Source organism: Coloeus monedula, assembly GCF_965178545.1.
Source record: "Coloeus monedula genome assembly, chromosome: 5".
NCBI classification, from domain to species: domain Eukaryota; kingdom Metazoa; phylum Chordata; class Aves; order Passeriformes; family Corvidae; genus Coloeus; species Coloeus monedula.
In genome coordinates, this window is record NC_138785.1 from 70,072,182 (window position 1) to 70,089,437 (window position 17,256).

At 44.1% G+C, this 17,256-nt stretch overlaps 1 protein-coding gene across 1 annotated transcript; it reads left to right on the forward strand.

Moving 5' to 3' along the window:
* The first annotated feature begins 1,495 nt into the window (after nt 1-1,495).
* SUCLG1 (succinate-CoA ligase GDP/ADP-forming subunit alpha) lies at nt 1,496-17,012 on the forward strand. Its single transcript, XM_082282254.1, has 9 exons — nt 1,496-1,598; nt 10,058-10,161; nt 11,011-11,127; nt 11,637-11,849; nt 11,938-11,995; nt 14,270-14,353; nt 14,959-15,110; nt 15,617-15,805; nt 16,759-17,012. Exons 1-9 carry the CDS (start codon nt 1,547-1,549, stop codon nt 16,783-16,785), a joined length of 996 nt encoding a protein of 331 aa, XP_082138380.1. The 5' UTR covers nt 1,496-1,546; the 3' UTR covers nt 16,786-17,012.
* The last annotated feature ends 244 nt before the right edge of the window (nt 17,013-17,256 follow it).

Here is a 17,256-nt window from a genome sequence, read left to right on the forward strand (position 1 = left end):
CCCTTCCTGAGCTCTCACAGGCTTGGTGCTGTGACCACTGTCCTGGGGAGCCTGTTCCAGTGCCCAACCACCCTCTGGGGAAGAACCTTCTTCTAATATCGAACCTAACTCCCCCCCGACACAGCTTTAGGCCATTCCCTCCGGTCCTGTCACTGTCACCACAGAGCAGAGATCAGTGCCTGCCCCTCCTCTTCCCATCACAAGAAGTTGTAACTGCAATGGGGTCTCCCCTCAGTCTCCTCCTGGTTGAACAGACCAAGTGCCCTCAGCCACTCCTCACACGGCTTCTCCTCAAGGCCCTTTGATGTGTGGAAAACTCAAAAGTTGCAAAGTAGGTATGTTTTAATCAGCTGAGGCCCATGGGGGATGTTTCCTCCAAAGGCATGTGCGCCTTCAGTGGTGCTTGGCTTAGTATTTGTCCAGTTATAAACTACATATCCATCAGAGAACACAACAAACCTATACATATCCATTGCCTGTCCCTGCTTTATATTACAATTAGCTCTAAAGTCATTAACATATCGGTGCGCTTGTGCAGTGCTGCCTGGTGGTCACGGGCTGGGGCCCCTGGGATGAAGGAAAGGTCTTCCTCAGATGAAGTAAGTAGTCTTCCTCGGGTTGGACTTTCTACCTCGCCTTCTTGCACAGACTCCTTGTGTTCCTGGCCCAAGTGCAAACCTCAAAGCTGGCTTAGGCTGGTTTCAGGGTCCGAAAGCAGGATTTTTGGTCACGGTTACTTCCCCTTATCAATGGTCCTGCATCCTCCTCTTATACTCCCTTACATCCTTCCCTTTCGCCTGGCAAGCGCAATGAGTGTTGAGCAAGCCATACACATTGTTCAGCAAGCAGCTGCAAAATTTAGCAATGCTAGCAATACCGTGGTCAGTAGTTAACTCTTAAAATTCTAAGTCCCCTCTGTTGGGCAACCATCTTTGTTGCCCTCCTCTGGACACTCTCTAATGGTTCCATGTCTTTCTTATATTGTGGTGCCCAAAGCTGCCCCCAGCGCTCGAGGTGAGGCCGCCCCAGCCCAGAGCAGAGCAGGACAATCCCTCCCTTGCCCGGCTGGCAATTCCTGATGTCCCCCAGGACAGGGATGTCCCTCCTGGCTGCCAGGGCGCTGCTGACTCAGATCCAACTTTCCATCGACCAGGACCCCCAGGTCTCTTTCCATGGCCCTGCTCTCCACCCTCTCATTCCCCAGTCTCTCCGTTCATCCAGGGTTGCCCCATGCCAGGTGCAGAATCCGGCACTTTCCCCTGTTGAACTTCATATGGTTCGTGATTGCCCAGCCCTCCCATTTGTGGAGGTCTCTCTGCAGGGCCTCCCTGCCTTTGAGGGAGTCAACAGCTCCTCGCAGTCACCGTCCCTGGAGGTGTCTGAGGACGGACTGGACGCGTCCGTGGCGGTGCCTTGGACTCGGTGATCTCGGAGCTCTCCCCCACCCTCATGGCTCCCGTGCCTACAGCACCCAGAAGGCCCCGCGGCGCCGCTTCCGCCGCTGGGGCGGGCCGAGCTCGGGGCCGCCGTCATTGCGGACGGGACGATGTCTCGCTGCAGCCCCGCCGCCGCCCGCCTGCTCGGCCGCTTCCTCCGCCGTGAGTACCGGGATGAGCCCTCCCGGCCCCGCCGCGGGGGCCGCGGGCAGCGCCGGGGCCCGGCCGGGCCGGGCAGGGCAGGGGCCGGGCAAGGTCACGGCGGAGCGGGGCCGGGCGCGCTCGGCCCGCGGGCACCGGGGCGGGACACGGGGTGTGCCCGGGGGTCCCCGCGCTGCTCCCGGCGCTGCTCCGGGCCCTCGCTGGGCGTTCGGAGCGGCCGGGATCGCCCCGCTCGGGGCAGGGGCACGCCTGGCTCCCAGGGAGGTGTTTGTAAACGTAATGGGAAGTTCTCCCGTGGAGGGTGGGCGGCCGCAGGTGTGGGGACATGGAAAGGTTGTTCTCGGCGCTGTAGCCCCGGAAAGACTCCAAAGGGCAAGGGCCGGAATGGGCCCCTAGAGTTGGGGCTGGTCACTGCGAGGGCTGGAGGCCTCTGGAGGGCCCAGAGTTATCCTGTGGTTTCGGCACAGCGTGGTAAAGTTCTTTTTATTACCAAGAATAAGGTTACAGGCCTCCCTTTGAGGACAATACAAGCGGTCCGAGACTAGTACTTCAGCTCGAAGCATTTAATATGTGTTGTTTTGAACACCACAATAAAAAAATAAAGTGCTTTCCCTCCCCCCCCCCCCCCTTTTTTTTTTTTTTTTCGTTCCATTGTGGGTTTTTTTTGGTGCAGTTAGTGCTCCATCCTCTTGAAGAGGAGACTTGTAGATAGTAGAAGGGTAGTGGCTTCGAAGTGAAAGAGTGTAAGTTTAAATTGGATATTAAGAAGAAATTCTTTACCGTGAGGAAACTGGAACAGGTTTCCCAGAGAAGCTGTGGCTGCCCAGTCTCTGGAAGTGCTTAAGGCTAGGTTGATGTTCCAGGCTTGGAGCAACCTGGTCTAGCAGAAGGTGTCCCTGCCCATGGCAGGGGCTTGGAACAGGAAGGTCTGTAATGTCCTTCCCAACCCAAACGATTCTGTGGTTGTGTGAGATCAGTGTGGCTATGCCAGGTACAAGAGCAGTTTCTTGGAATCTAAACAGAGGAGTTCGTGCATGAATTTGGTTCTTGCGGCTGAAAATGAATGAACAAACTTAAACCTACCTCATTTCACTGCACACAAAGTGTTTTTGTGTCAGTGGCATGGTGACTTGCCGGTCTGGTAACATGATCTCACAACCAGAGGCTGGTCTGAGTAGTTCCTGCTGTCCAGGTGGGTATCTGTTCCTGCCTCTTGTTCTCCATGAGCAGGACCAGAAAACTATTCATGCTGTTAATTTCTGCCACTTCAGCTTTTTGAATTGGCTCCCCTGGCCCAAATGAGAATTGGTTCTGATGGAGGGGAACAGATGGGAATGTAGTACCTTCCAATTTAGTTTAATTTATACTCCCAGCAAAGCTACTCTTGGGTGCAGTTTTACATGTTAAAACTCTACATTGTTCCCTTTACAAATAGCAGCAAGAGATTTAGGGTACAGTTCTTAAAATTTTGAGTGGTAGAGGGGAGGAAAAGATCTAAGTGGATCAAGATGTGTCTTTTTACAGCTGTTCATTAAATCTTTTACAGAAACTCCTGCAAGATGAATTAGTCCTTCACTGGAAGTCTTTGGTTTGATACTCTTTTACCCCTTAAAGACTTCTGAAACCTTAAATTCGGACTTTGTACATACATTTTCACTACCAATTAACATCTGCTTCTCTCAGTGATTTGAAATCATGAGTTTCCGGTGTGTTCTGTTGCGAAAGAGATGCAAACTCTGTTTTTGTTGGTGCATTGCTGAAGGAGACATACAGGGTGTGTGTCCCTAAGGTTGAGATCAGGAAGCTGTGGAAATGGAGTATGAAATATGTCAATGAATGGTAAGTGCTGCTCAGAGGTCAGCTTAGAGCACTGCTGGTGTGTGGACAGAGTCGGGAGAGACCTGTGCTTGTCCATACCCCGCCTTGAAGAGTTTTTGTAGGTGTCTAAACTGATTGGAGAGTCAGGATTAGGGATTCCATGTCCTGGCTGTGTTAGAAGGCTTTGGAGAGCTCTTAGATTAAAAGATTACAGTAATTATGTGAGTAACCCTGGCAAAAGATTGCTGCAGAAATAACAATCCAAACTGAAGAATTCCTTAATTGTTTTTATGTCAACAGTGTGGAGGGAGGGAAGTTCACAAACCTTTACCTGCTCACATTCTTGGTGGAGGATACCTAGGGGAAAGCAGCTTGTTTGCTTACAAGAAAGAGATGATTTATGCTGAGGAGACACTTTTTGATTAGGGAAAAAAGATGTGTTGAAAGGACTGAAAATTTTCTGAATGTCATTTCCTACTAGTCCTAGATTTGTTTTAATGAGATGGGTGTAGTGTAGGTACTGCATCTGCCCTTTGCAGCTTGATTCATTTACTTGATTCCTTAACCCTTATTTCATGGTCACAGGTTGGGAATTTGGCAAGGGAAGGGTGAGAGAAGAGAGCCTGGGGGCTGCTAAACAGGAATCCTTGAAGTGCATAATCCTCTTAAACAAATGAGTAAGGTGTTTTGAGCAATCCCTCAACAGCATGAAGACCTCTTTGTCAATAAGGAGCATCGTCTGCTAATGTAACTGATAACTTCAGGGGTGAATTCTGGGGATGGATTTATGCTCCTCTGTGCTATCAGGAGCTCCCCAGAACTGTTGCTGTTGTGTCCTCTTCAGGCCTTGCATTTGTTGGCAGAGGAAGGAGAAAGGAGATGGTCATAAAAATGTAAATTAAACATGTAGAAAACACTGAAAGGAATTCTCAGGAGCAAGCTGAAGGTCCATAACTGATGGAAGACAAATGGGGGTGGGGTTGGGATGTATGTGTGGAAAAAAAGACACAGCATTTTAAGTAGCACTCCTCATACCTTGGTCCTTCCCTGAGTTTCCCCTGCAGTGGCCTCCGTTTTCCCCACTTATGTTGGAGCTCCTATGATTGCTAAGGCTTTCTTCTTTCCTTACATAGGTTATATAAAATAAAAGGAGGATCTTCCTTCATCTCCAAGTTCTGTGGCTATTTCAAGGAGCAATAGAGGAAGAATTTCAGTCTTCTGGCAATGTAGGTGTCAGCTCAGGTCCTTGTGGAGAGGAATCTGTTGTTTCACCTTGCTTTTATACTGGGCTTGTTTTATGAGCAGCCTCAGATGCTACCTCAGCTTCCAAATGTTACTTATTTTGGTTTGGGGTAAATATGGGTAAGAAGGAGACACTTTGATTGGATTTGTGTCCATAGGAAATCTTACAATAGGTCCTGAAAATAACAAGTTTTGAGCTTTGTTATAGTTGGGATGAGGAAGAGATTCAGCCTTTAGTGTCTGTGCTGTCACCTGGTTTGCACAACCCAAATAAGGAAGGGCTTGGTCTAGATGACCTTTAAAGGTCCCTTCCAACCCAAACCATTCTATGATTCTATGAAATGTAGCTTGAGTTCCATTGTTTTAAATGAGATTTGTGCCAGTGAGGTGTTGCTGCTCAAGGAGTGCCTGAAAGCTCAGTGTAAACAGTATTTAAATTCCATATGTGCTTTAACATACCTTGTAAATGGATCAGTTTTCTTTTTAACGTGTAAATTCCTGTTTGGACTCCATGATAAATAATAGAGTACTTTTCTAGAAAGGCTTGTTAGCTGTAATACACAGGTGAGCTGTAAGTCCTGCTTGAGCCTACAGATTGTGAGTTTTGTTCCTAAGAGGTAAATGTGGTAGATTTTCCAGTTATTTGTACTGGAGTGAGCTCTACTCTTGGCTGGGGCCTTGTTGCCTGGAAATGCCAGAGTAACCACCAGCAGTGTGGTGTTGGAGTAACTCTGTCCCTTAGTTTCTAATAAGGTTTCTTGACTGTGAAACAGCTGGCGTTCCATATACAAGCTTTTACCCCACTGCTAAATTTAGATCTTGCTTTGCAAATCTCCCCTGAAACAGCAGGGATTGGGTACTTGAGCACTTTTCATAACTGCTTGGTTGTCCTGAACAATGGACCAAAGTAGGCTCTTGCCCCATTACATGTCACTTTTCAGCTATACAGCAGTTGAAGTACTGGAAAACCAAAACAAATACATCCTGTTATTTGTATAACTATTTTTAAGCCAAAACTGAACAGGGGTGGGGCAGAAATGAATGGTCTGCCTGGAAAAGACTGTCCAGTCTCTTATTTTATTTTTAATACACTTTCCTAAAGGTCTATTACAGGCCTCTGTTGGACATGGTAATGTTACCTTAGAACTCCGACTTGACTCTTTCCCTGTGCTTTTGGGAAGAGTTGGATTTGATAAGACTTGTCCTTATGCTCTAGGACTTCATCTGGAGCCTTCACTTTTGTAACTTGGCCTGTAATTTAGATGTGAGCATTAAAATAGCATCACCAGTGGGTTTGGCTTTTGCTGGTTCACAGCTGAAGAGCAAATTTTTTTTTAAATTTCTTTTTTTCCTCCAGTCTTCATGAGCAGCATGCATTTACACCCAAGCACCCAAATTTGTTCTAGTAAAATCGATTATCTGAACGGGTTTGGAAGTTGTAAAGCATGTCCTGGGTGGAAGCTGAGACTTTGCTTCTATTTCTGACTCATACCTGCTGTGAACTTGGGCATGCCATTTCCACTTTCCACCTGTTTCCTTCTCATCTTGTATCTGTCCTAACTAAATTGCCAGCTGCTTGCACCCAGGACTTGCTGTTTGTGCCACGTGGAGCAGAACCTCATCCTGACCCATGCCCCTGCTGGTAACTGGGGCAAACGTTCCTGCAGCAGGTGGGGCCAGGAACAGAAGTACAGAACTGTATTGAGCCACTTTAAAAACCCCTGAAACTCAGACTCATCCAGCCCAGAGACTGCAAGGTGATTTTTAGGATTTTTTTTTTCCATAAATCACTTCAAAAATGTATTGCTCTCCAGACATTTGCCCATGCTAAGCTGCCTGTCTCTGGAGACAGCAAATAGCTCAAATCTATAGCCAGGCTTTTTGAACCAGCTGTATTTTCTCTGAAGTAGGGACATACAATAATGTAAGAAGCACATATGGTTTTCAAGGGTAAATCCATACAAAGCTTAAATTCGAAGCTACCTTTTAGATATCAGTGCCTAAATTTTTTTTTTTTTGATAATTTAGAAAATGCTCAAGAGCTTTTTATCCTTGAAAAATATATTTATACAGTCTCCTGAAAATGGAGAATTGAGAAGCTTTCAAAAACACTTTTGTGCAATGTTACAAATATCTGAAAGTAGATCTGGAATGAACAGTTGAACTGGGAGTGGAGTATTGCTGTAAGGTGTAGAGAAATGTGACTATTTGTCACTTTGTTCACAACTAAGAGACTGTGGAGTCTCCCTCACTGGAGACATTCAGGAACCATCTGGACACAGTCCTGTGCAATGTGCTGGAGGATGACCCTGCTTGAGGAGGGAGGTTGGATCAGATGACCCACTGTGATCCCTTCCAACTTGACCCATTCTGTGATTTTTTTAAAAATTTCTTTTCAAAGTACTGAAATTGCAGAGTGACAGATATGTGGCTAGCAAGCATCTCTCTCTTACTTTGCAGGTGGATTTGTCAGTGGTTTGGCACAAACTCTGTAAAACTTAGATCTGAATCAGTTTAGTGTTGTCTGTTTGTTCTTTCCCTTTGCAGGCCTATTTTCAGATAGTCATTCCCATACTCCTGGAAGCCTGCAGTGTTCTCCCCAAGGCACTGCTGGTGGTAAGGACTGTAACAACTCCTTCCCAAGGGGGATCATACTCTGCTGTGCTCAGGGTTGGGTTTCACCCAGGCGCATCTCCTGACTGTGAGGGATTGCTTGAGTGGCTGGGCTCAGGTATATCGATTCCCTGCTCTCCTAACCAGCATTCCAGCTGTTCCTGTACTTGTTTTGCCTCTCCTTTGCTGGAAGCAGGCTGCTCTTCACCAGATGTGCCTTGCAGTTGATGCAGGTGCAGGGCCTTGCAGCCCTGCCTAGGAAGGCCAAGTCCTCAGCCAAGAGGAACAGAAAGAACATTCTGTGCTGTGTTCTGTAGCTGTGGCTTGTCATTCCCCTCCCACAGCCAGCCTGGTAGCCCCGTTCATTAAATCTCATCTTAGGCATATTTTCATAAATGGTTTGGGTTGGGTTGGAAGGTGACCTTAAAGATCATCTCATTCCACCCACGTAGTCTGGCATGGGCAGGGACACCTTCCACTAGCCCAGGTTGCTCCAAGCCCCGTCCAGCCTGGGCTTGAACACTTCGAGGGATGGGGCAGCCACAGCTTCTCTGGGCAGCCTGTGCCAGGGCCTCATCACCCTCACAGTAAATGTTTTTTCCTAATATCTAATTCAAATGTGCTCTCTTTCACTTTGAAGCCATTCCCCCTTGTCCTGTCACTACATCCCCATGTCAGTAGTTTTGCCCCATCTTTCCTCTAAGTTCCCTTCAGGTACTGAAGGGAGTTAGATCACCCCAAAGCCTTCTCTTCTCTAGGCTGAACAATGCCAGTTCTCTCAGCCTTTCCTCATAGCAGAGGTATTCCATCCTTCTCATCAACTTTGTGTCCTCCTCTGGACTCATTCCAGCAGCTCCATGTCCTTGCTGTGCTGGGACCCAGAGCTGGACACAGCTCTGCAGGTGGGATCTCACCTCAGCAGGGCAGAGGGGCAGAATCCCCTTCCTCAACCTGCCTACCGTGCTTTGGATACAGCCCAGGATACAATTGGCTTTTTCTAAGGATTTCACATGGATTTTCTCTGTTACTGCTTTGTATTTCCTGGTGTGATGAGTTCTGCAACAGTATTTGTTGTGATTTAGGTTAAAACCCTGCAGGTCACTGAGCCAAAGTGCACTTTGGCCGCTTTCCTTACAAGTTCGCTTCATCCTAGTCTGTACCTTTCTCTACGGAGTTTTGCTTCGTGTCCGGGTGAAGCTGAGGATTTGCTGCAGCTCCTTAGAGAACAGCAGAAGGTGGCTGGAGTTAAATCCTGGGTTTGCCAGCACTTTCTAAGAACAGAGTAAGGACTTTAGATTTAGCAATAGCACTGATGTGTGTAGGCTGCTTCTGGCATGGTTTGGTTTTTCTGTTCACTCCTTTGAGTACAACTGAAGCATAAAAGCAGTGTATCACTAAACTTTAGTTGGTGAAAGAGAACCGTGTAGCCCTGTGATGGAAGTGTGTAGTACGTGGATCTGTATGTACATGGATTTTTTGCACTCTCTTACTAACCCTAAGAAATTGTGTTTTATAAGAATTTAATAATGCATCTTAAATTCTGTGCATTATGCTAAAAATATTTCTTTCCTTCTTTCTCCTTAAAAGCTTTAGCTTCTTCCTAAAAAGAGAAAAAGAAAAAATTATTCTTTTCTTGTTCAGACAGGCCCAAGTATGTATATGGAACAGTCTGGGGACCATGATTCAGGATCTGTTATTTTGATTTCAGCTTCACTGTTTCCCTCCTTAAGTCTTAGCTGCTAAAGTTCTAAAAGAGCTAAAGGGGTGTGTAGTAACATATTGGTGTATACGTTGGGGATTCTGTATTAGGGTTGTGCCTTCCCAGGGTCACTCTATGTATAAATTAAGGTTTTTATGTCAAACACGTGCAGGGAGTAAATCGGTTCTGATCCCCTCAAAACTCTGGTGTTTAAAAAACCATATGGCAATAAATGTAGGTGTGCACCCTATTTATACCAGAAGCCTTCTCCCTCTTCCTCCTCTCAAGCTTTCTTCTGTGGTAACATTCTGTGCATTTGCTGTCAGCATTCCTTTCCTTTCAGCACAGATGCAGTCATTCTTCTTGGCTTTTTGTTGCCAGCACTCACTGTGCTCTTTTTCTACAATTATGTTGTGTTGTTTTCTCCTCTCAGCACCAGAGCTGTGAGAACTAAATTGAAAATCACTCTAGTGGAGTATCTGGAGAGCTGGGTTTCCTCATGAGCCCAAATGTGTGTCCAGCAGTGATGCCATAGCTATGAATCTTTTGGAAAAAGATCTCTTGCTGTCTGTCTTACTTGACATTAGGTTTTTCTTGGGCTGAGGGACCCTCAAGCTCCTCAGTATCTCTCGTTGTCTGGTCTGGACTGTGCTCTGTTCACAGGAGGTATGACATAGTACCAGTGATGTAACAGCCTTTGGATATTGGAATTTTAGTTCTGCTTTGTCACTTTGCAGAATTTCTGAGAAGATAAAAACGTGTTCGTTTGCAAATGAAAGCAGTGCTTAAGAAGTTGTTTCTGTCTTTGTTGGGAGGAATCCTTGTATCAAGTACTCAATGTGAGAAACCTCCCCTAATTTCTAGTAAACTGAGTAATCACTGTAATAGGGTGAGCTACAGGTGTTTAATGTCTTAGAATGACAGGCATGGAATAAGGCTTCAGGGCTGCTTTTGAAAACATGAGCTGCTCATGATTTCTTGATATAAGCACTGATTGATATGCACTTACTTGGTAGGACATTTTTTGACTCAAGTCTACCAAAGGGAGGGGATTAATGGTTTCTGCTCTCTTCTCTTCTCTCTCCAGTTCAACAGAATGGAGTCCGACACTGCTCCTACACAGCATCCAGGAAAAACCTGTATGTTAACAAAAACACAAAGGTTATCTGTCAGGGTTTTACAGGCAAACAGGTATGTTTGTAAATAATTTCTTCTATCACCCTTTCAGTTCAGAAAGCTAACTGCCCAAAAGACATAATAATACATAAAATGGATTATATACTGCCTTTGTCTGTGTTGATAGGAAGCTGGACTTCTTTTACCATCAGGAAGGTCCCTTCAGCAGTGTAGTTTACATTCTTTGGCCCAAATACTTGTGCACAAGCTTGAAAGTTGGTTTTGAGTCATCTCTGTTATTGTGCTTTTCATTTTTGTTTTTCATCTTGTATACAGCTGAAAGGGTTTCTTTGTGAAAGGCTATTTGCAAAAAAAGTGCAAAAACCTGACCATTTTAGAAGTGCTTCTTTCACAAATGCATTTCAATATCAATGTCTGTGAATTAAATTTCTGTTTTTATTTCAGGATATTTAATAATTTTCTCAGATTCACTTTTACATATTTGGGGGCAGAGAAGGCTGCTTTTGTAAAACTACCAGCTAGTCATGGATGAGCATGCTAATTTCTTCTATTTCACTGTAGTGTTTGTCATCTGCCAGACTTGATGTGGAAAAGAAACTGTGTCTGCTGTGTCTGCAGGTGTATTAGCAGCACACAACAAAATATCCTTTAGCATGCAACCACAGTGCTCTGATTAAAAAAAAAAAAATACAAACCAGCATATTAGCATATTCCAAATGCATTTAAAACATGTGGATGCACTCTTCAAAATATCTGATTATATATGTGTAGTGAAAACTTCCCTTCTTATTGTAAATTTCAGTGACATAAATTGCCTTCAGAGTTCTAGATAACATCAAACTTTTTGGTTAATTTTATTTGCTATTACATGCTTTCTAACTTTACGTATTTTCTCTCTCCTAGGGCACCTTTCACAGCCAGCAGGCATTGGACTATGGCACCAATCTAGTTGGAGGAATTTCTCCAGGGAAAGGGGGAAAAACTCATCTAGGTCTGCCTGTGTTTAATTCTGTGAAGGAGGTAATTTGCAGCAGTGACTGGAGGGCACAGAGTTTAAAGCTGCTGAAGGGCTCCTTATTTCATTGCTCACACTGGAGAGACAAATATTTGAGCTGTGGATGTCACTGGGCAAAGAGTGAAATAGAGGCTTTGTAAAAGAGGGAGCATTCACGGTGGTCAGGCACAAGTTTGGCTTCCACTGTGAAGGTCACAGAGTCTGGGTACACTTGCTTTATGAAGGCAGCTAGTTTCTGGTTGATTCTAGTGTGCATGATGAATTTTTAGCAAACTGTTATGTAAGAGTATTTATGATGGTGATCATGGGGCGGAGCCTTTGCAGACAATGGTCAGTTCTCAGTTTCCTGGTTGTGTCCCATCTTCAGGGAATTGAAGACTTGCTTAGGTAGTAGTAAATTAATACATATCCTTAATTCATGCCTGAGAGTGGATGTATTTTAAGTGGCTTGTTGTCAAACGTTCTCTTCAGCCCCACTAAACACACGGTGCGTTTTTTGTTGTGTCTGTTGCAGGCCAAAGAACAAACGGGTGCTTCAGCCACTGTCATCTACGTCCCTCCCCCCTTTGCTGCTGCTGCTATCAACGAGGCCATCGATGCAGAGATGCCCCTGGTGGTGTGCATCACTGAGGGCATCCCCCAGCAGGACATGGTGCGGGTCAAACACAGGCTGCTGCGGCAGAGCAAGACCCGGCTGGTGGGCCCCAACTGCCCCGGAGTCATCAATGTAAGTGGCCTTTGGCTTTGATCCAAGGCTGAACTGTTCCTAGTGGTGGTTTGAATGTTCCATCTGACTTCTCCCACTCTTTCCTTAGCCTGGAGAATGTAAAATTGGTATCATGCCTGGTCACATTCACAAGAAGGGAAGAATTGGTGAGTTTTTGCATATTTATGCGTCATCTAAAACACAGTTTTGGTGCTCTAGTGTTCTTCCTCATGAGGCAAGGCACATCCTGCCCTGAATAGAGTTGATAGCACTGTGGGACAGTTTGTCTGTCCTCAGTTTATACATGAATTTTGGCATTATCAATCCTGAAGGCCAAAATCAGGAAGTCTTCCATAGTGGGCACAGGGTACTGGTGGTAGAGGCAAAGCAGTTGGGAGTTTCATTGACGTGGTATCCTTAAAGGAGAGTCCTGAGGAAAACTCCCATTTTTCTTGGGATTTGAGAGCACTAAGCTCTCCAACACTATTCCTTCCAACTGCTTGGCTGCTTAGGACTGGGATCCTACACTTACAGTGATCTCAGCATTACAGCAGAGAGGAGAGACTACAGGCAAGTTTATAACATGCTAATTTAGACAACTATGAAACTATCCCAAGTGGAAGTGACAAATATACCCATTTCTCAGGCAGTGTGGTTAAGGGCAGGAAGGCAGTGACTTGTTCATAATCAATGTCAGTCACACCCCCTGTGTGTAAAGAGTTACACACCCTGTTACATGCAAGTCTCTTGTCCTGACTTCTGTCAGCTCCTTGTTATAAACTATAGAAATAATGCAGTTCAGGAGCTGTAGAGAAAATTCTTCCAAAATATGCATTTGTACTTAAGTAGAGCTTCAGAAATACTGTTGCAGACAGCACATGCTGCTGTTGCCTGTCTGCAAGGCAACCAGTTTCACTTGAGCACAGTAGTACCCTTTGCAACACTACCATTTTTTTGGATGGAAAGTGTGTTTATTGTGGGAAAGCCTGTTCAGTGCTGTTGAACTACAGGGTCTCAGTGCAGTTTTTCTAGCATGAGGAGCCATCTCTGCTATGTAATCACTTCTGACCTGAGAACAGACTGCACCTTGGGAATGCTGGAAGATGTGTTAACACTCATGTTCAGCCTCCAGCTTTCACAAGTACCTGTAAACTTGGAATTGAAAAATCACATGGCTGCAGTTATGCCTTTATAAAAACCACTGAGACATTACTCTATGACTGTAAAAGGTAACATCAACCAGTGTTGCCCTGAGCTCCCTTCTGAATCAAAATTCTGTTCTGATTTTCCAAATATATACAAGAAATGTGTTGCAGTCACAAGTTATTAGAACCTGAGTGCAAAAGAATATTTAAAATCTTGAATCCAGTAGCTCTGCCGTTGCTGGAAATGTTTTCAATGGTGATCCAAGGATCAAGGAATAAAAATGTAGCTTTGCTACCCTCCCAGTTTCATCTAACACTGTGACCTTTGGTGATGCCCTCTCCAGCCTTCCATTACTGTGAGGAGTCCAAGAATCATCTGAATATACTGTGATGCAAGGTATAAAAATAGCCACAGTCTTTGGACTTTCATCTGTAGCTTCTCTGAGGCAATCTGATCTTAATGGTAAACAGGAAGGCCTTTTCAAGCATAGCAAGAAGAAAACTTGTGCTAGAACACATCTGAGCTGGCCAGCAGTATAAATAGTTGATAAAACTAAGGTTGTTAGTCTGGTAGTGTATTTTCTCCTCTGTTCATGCAATGTATGCACTATATTCATTGTTAGATGGCTTGAAGTAGATGGAAGATAATGCCTGTTTCTCCTCAAAACTTTTCCTTTTGTACTGTTAACAGAAGTCTTGACATGAAAAAATGAGCAAAAAGCCATGCAAATATTTTGCCCCTGCTCTAAGCTCTGTGCTACCTTCCATCCTGAATTTAGAACTGGGATTGTGGTCTCTTGTGATATTGTAATGTAAATGCCAGATGTGTTCTGTAGAGCAGCAACAAATACCTTAATAGTGATAACTTGCCTTCGTGCAGCATTTTTCTGTTCTGGAAGATCTCTCGTGTGCCTGGCCATACTGGGGATGTGATTAATACAGAAGTCTTTGGTTAACTGTTGAGCTGCAACTCTGTTTCAAGTTCAGTGCATCAGCTACTCACATACAAGATAAGAAGTATGTTCTATTTGCTTTTCAGTTTTCTTTCCTGGTAAGGCTTTAGCATGACAAAAATACTGAGTTCCTGGGCAGCTTTAGTCCATTGGCAGTTAAGTGTCAAAAGGTGACAACCAAGAAATAGTACAGAAAGAATCTTACAGAGTGTTTTGGCAAAGGACAGCTGGAAAACCTGGAATCTCATGTTGTTTATTGAGGTGATTTTCATTAGTGGAAGAACAGCTGCCTCTAGTTATGTGCTGTGTTAGTGGTAAGTTTATTTTCTTCTCTTTCCTCAAGGTATTGTGTCAAGATCTGGAACGCTGACATACGAAGCTGTTCATCAGACAACACAAGTTGGGTTGGGGCAGTCTTTTTGCATTGGTAGGTTCCATTAGAAACAGACTAATGTGCTTTTTCTTTACAAGCATAAATCCAAAATAATTCCTTTTTGCAAGTGTAGAATTTGCTGAATGGCAGTTGTGTTGAGAAAGGGGATCCCTATGTGCTGTGAAGAGTATAGCCCTTCTCTGTTATCATTTCCACATAAGGTTAATAAAAGCCTTAAAACCAGCTTTGAACAGAGAACTGCCAGCAAATACGATGTCAATTCGGAAACAGATTGTCCCAGTAAGTTTAGTATTATAAAGGATTAGGGCATTCTTAGGTATTTAGTTGGGTGTGTTAAGCAAATTAAATTTCCTGACAGCACAATTCTAGAGCTGGGGTCTTGGTCCTGCTGTGTTCATAACATTTTGTTTATGGTTTGAAAGGTGAACATTCAGATATCAAAGCTTTCTGTAAATTGTGGGCGAGGTATTTGGAGCAGGAATTTGACACACTATGACTTGGGTAGAGCCTTCAGAGCTTCCTGTCTTATGAGCCTTTGGGAATACTCCTCATGCTGAAATTTACTTTTAAACTTCTATTGTAAATGCAGTATCTTTATCTTGAGTTACTCTTTATTTGTGGTTTTAATTTTTTTTCAGGGATTGGAGGTGATCCCTTCAATGGAACTAATTTTATTGACTGCCTCGATGTCTTCCTGAAGGATCCTCATACTGAGGGGATCATACTGATTGGAGAGATTGGAGGAAATGCTGAAGAAGATGCGGCAGCATTTTTGAAAGAAAATAATTCCGTAAGTCTTAAAACACTTTGCTTCCAGACACCTTCATAGTTAGCTGGCTTTTGTTGCTGCATCAAGACTGAAAGCTCAGTTCAGTCTCTAATCACTATTTACAAAAACCCCAGTCATGGGTTTTTTAAAGAAAAAGAGTTGAAATTAAGAGTGGTGTCGAGGTTGGACTCAATGATCTTAGAGGTCTTTCCAACAATATTCTATGGTTCTGTGAACTGGAGAGCAGTGTCAACTTAAGAATTTCATTCCTGTAACAATATTTGTAGTGACTTTTTTTTTTTTGTAGTATGCATGGGTCTGTAGAGAGATTTAAAATTTCTGTTTGCTTCTGGTTTATGATGATTATTGGGAGAGGAAGTATTCCACACTCCTTTGAGCTGTCTGAGCTGTTTAATAACTTTGCCTGGTGAGTTGATATTTAAATAAAAATACAAAATGAACACTCTGCCACCTGGAACTGCTTTTCCTCTCACCCTCCTCCACATAACACGTTTCTCTCTTCCCAGGGCCCCAACGCCAAGCCAGTGGTGTCCTTCATAGCCGGCCTGACAGCTCCTCCGGGCCGGCGGATGGGCCACGCTGGAGCCATCATTGCTGGGGGGAAGGGGGGAGCCAAGGAGAAGATTGCAGCCCTCCAGAGTGCAGGGGTTGTGGTCAGCATGTCCCCGGCTCAGCTGGGCAGCACCATCTACAAGGTTGGTTCCTCAGGCATTGGCTCATCCAGAGCAAGAAGCCACTTCTGAGGGAATACGAGTTGGGAGTACTTCTCTTACCCAGATACTCTCTTGCTCTGAACTTGCTTAAACATAAGAACTCTCTTGGCTGGACAAGTTGAAATTAGTACATAAAAGATATGTGCATGCATTAATACTGTTTTATAGAAAAGTAAATGTAACAAAATAGAGAAGAGATTACATTCTGCTTTCAAGCGTAGCAACTTGTTGAAATTGTTTTCTGGATGCAAAGAGCCTGAATTAATTTAAAATATGAGAACATTATTTCTAAGTAGGGTATTTGAGGAAGGAGAGCCTTGGCATATAATTCAGAGTTATGGTTGAATATATACAGCTGAAAAACTGACGTGTGGAATGGGATTATTTGCATTTTACTTAATTCATATCCAAAAAAAGGGATTGCTTCATAGCTAGAGGAGATGCATAATTCAGCTCTGTTAGGTATTTGTTGTTTCCTGTGGTGACTGTATAGTACAGCATCTCCACAGGTTGCTGTGGGATTCTTCCCTTCTCCTATTGTGCTTTTTCTTTACTGAGATGAAAATCTTTATTTTGTTGCTCCCTTGGCTTGAATTGTTTACTGTAAGGATTTTACTGCAGTTCTGATGCAGAATTGATGTTTTTCAAGCCCATTATGTTGTGTCTGGGAGCAAATGGTTCCCTGACAGCACTGCAGTCTGGCAGTGACTGCAATCTGGCTTTCCAGAGCTGGCTTGTTAATGTGAGGTGGGAGAATGCTTATTTTCCTTTCCCCTAGCTTGCACACTTCACGCATTTTATATTTTAATTTTTAGTACCAATTTCTAATTCTTAACATCAGATTTCCAAAGATAAATACAAAGTAATTTGAAATAGAAGAGTAATAGAAACATTTTCTGTTTTCCCCACTGGTAACATCTGTGTGCTCTTTGCAGGAGTTTGAGAAAAGGAAATTGCTGTGAGAGAAGACACTTTGGAATACTGTCTCCAAAACACCAGTGCAGCACCCGGCCTCCGCTTACCTTTTGTCTGCTAATCTTCAGTTGCCCCAATGACTTGACGTTGGTCAATGAATTTGACTCGGAAGCCATAAACCTCCTGGCTAAACCTGTTTTGATGTCTCCTTGTTTCAGACGTTGTCACCCCATTGTAAATCACAGCACATTAATAAATCTACTACTAAATCTGACCCATCTTTTGAATTCCTGAAGCAGAGGCGTTTCTTCAGTCATCATAAACAAAATCTTTTGTAACTTAAGCACTGCCCCCTTTTCAGGTAAAGTTGCTTGTAGAGCTGCTTTTAAGGATCAAGGCATTGACTTTATGCACATACCACACTTTGCTTTATTTTTAAGAAGTCCGGTCCTGCTCGTTCGTTGCTGGCCAGTACCTTTGAACAACAGGCCAAAGTTTCCGTCCATTAAACCAAAGCT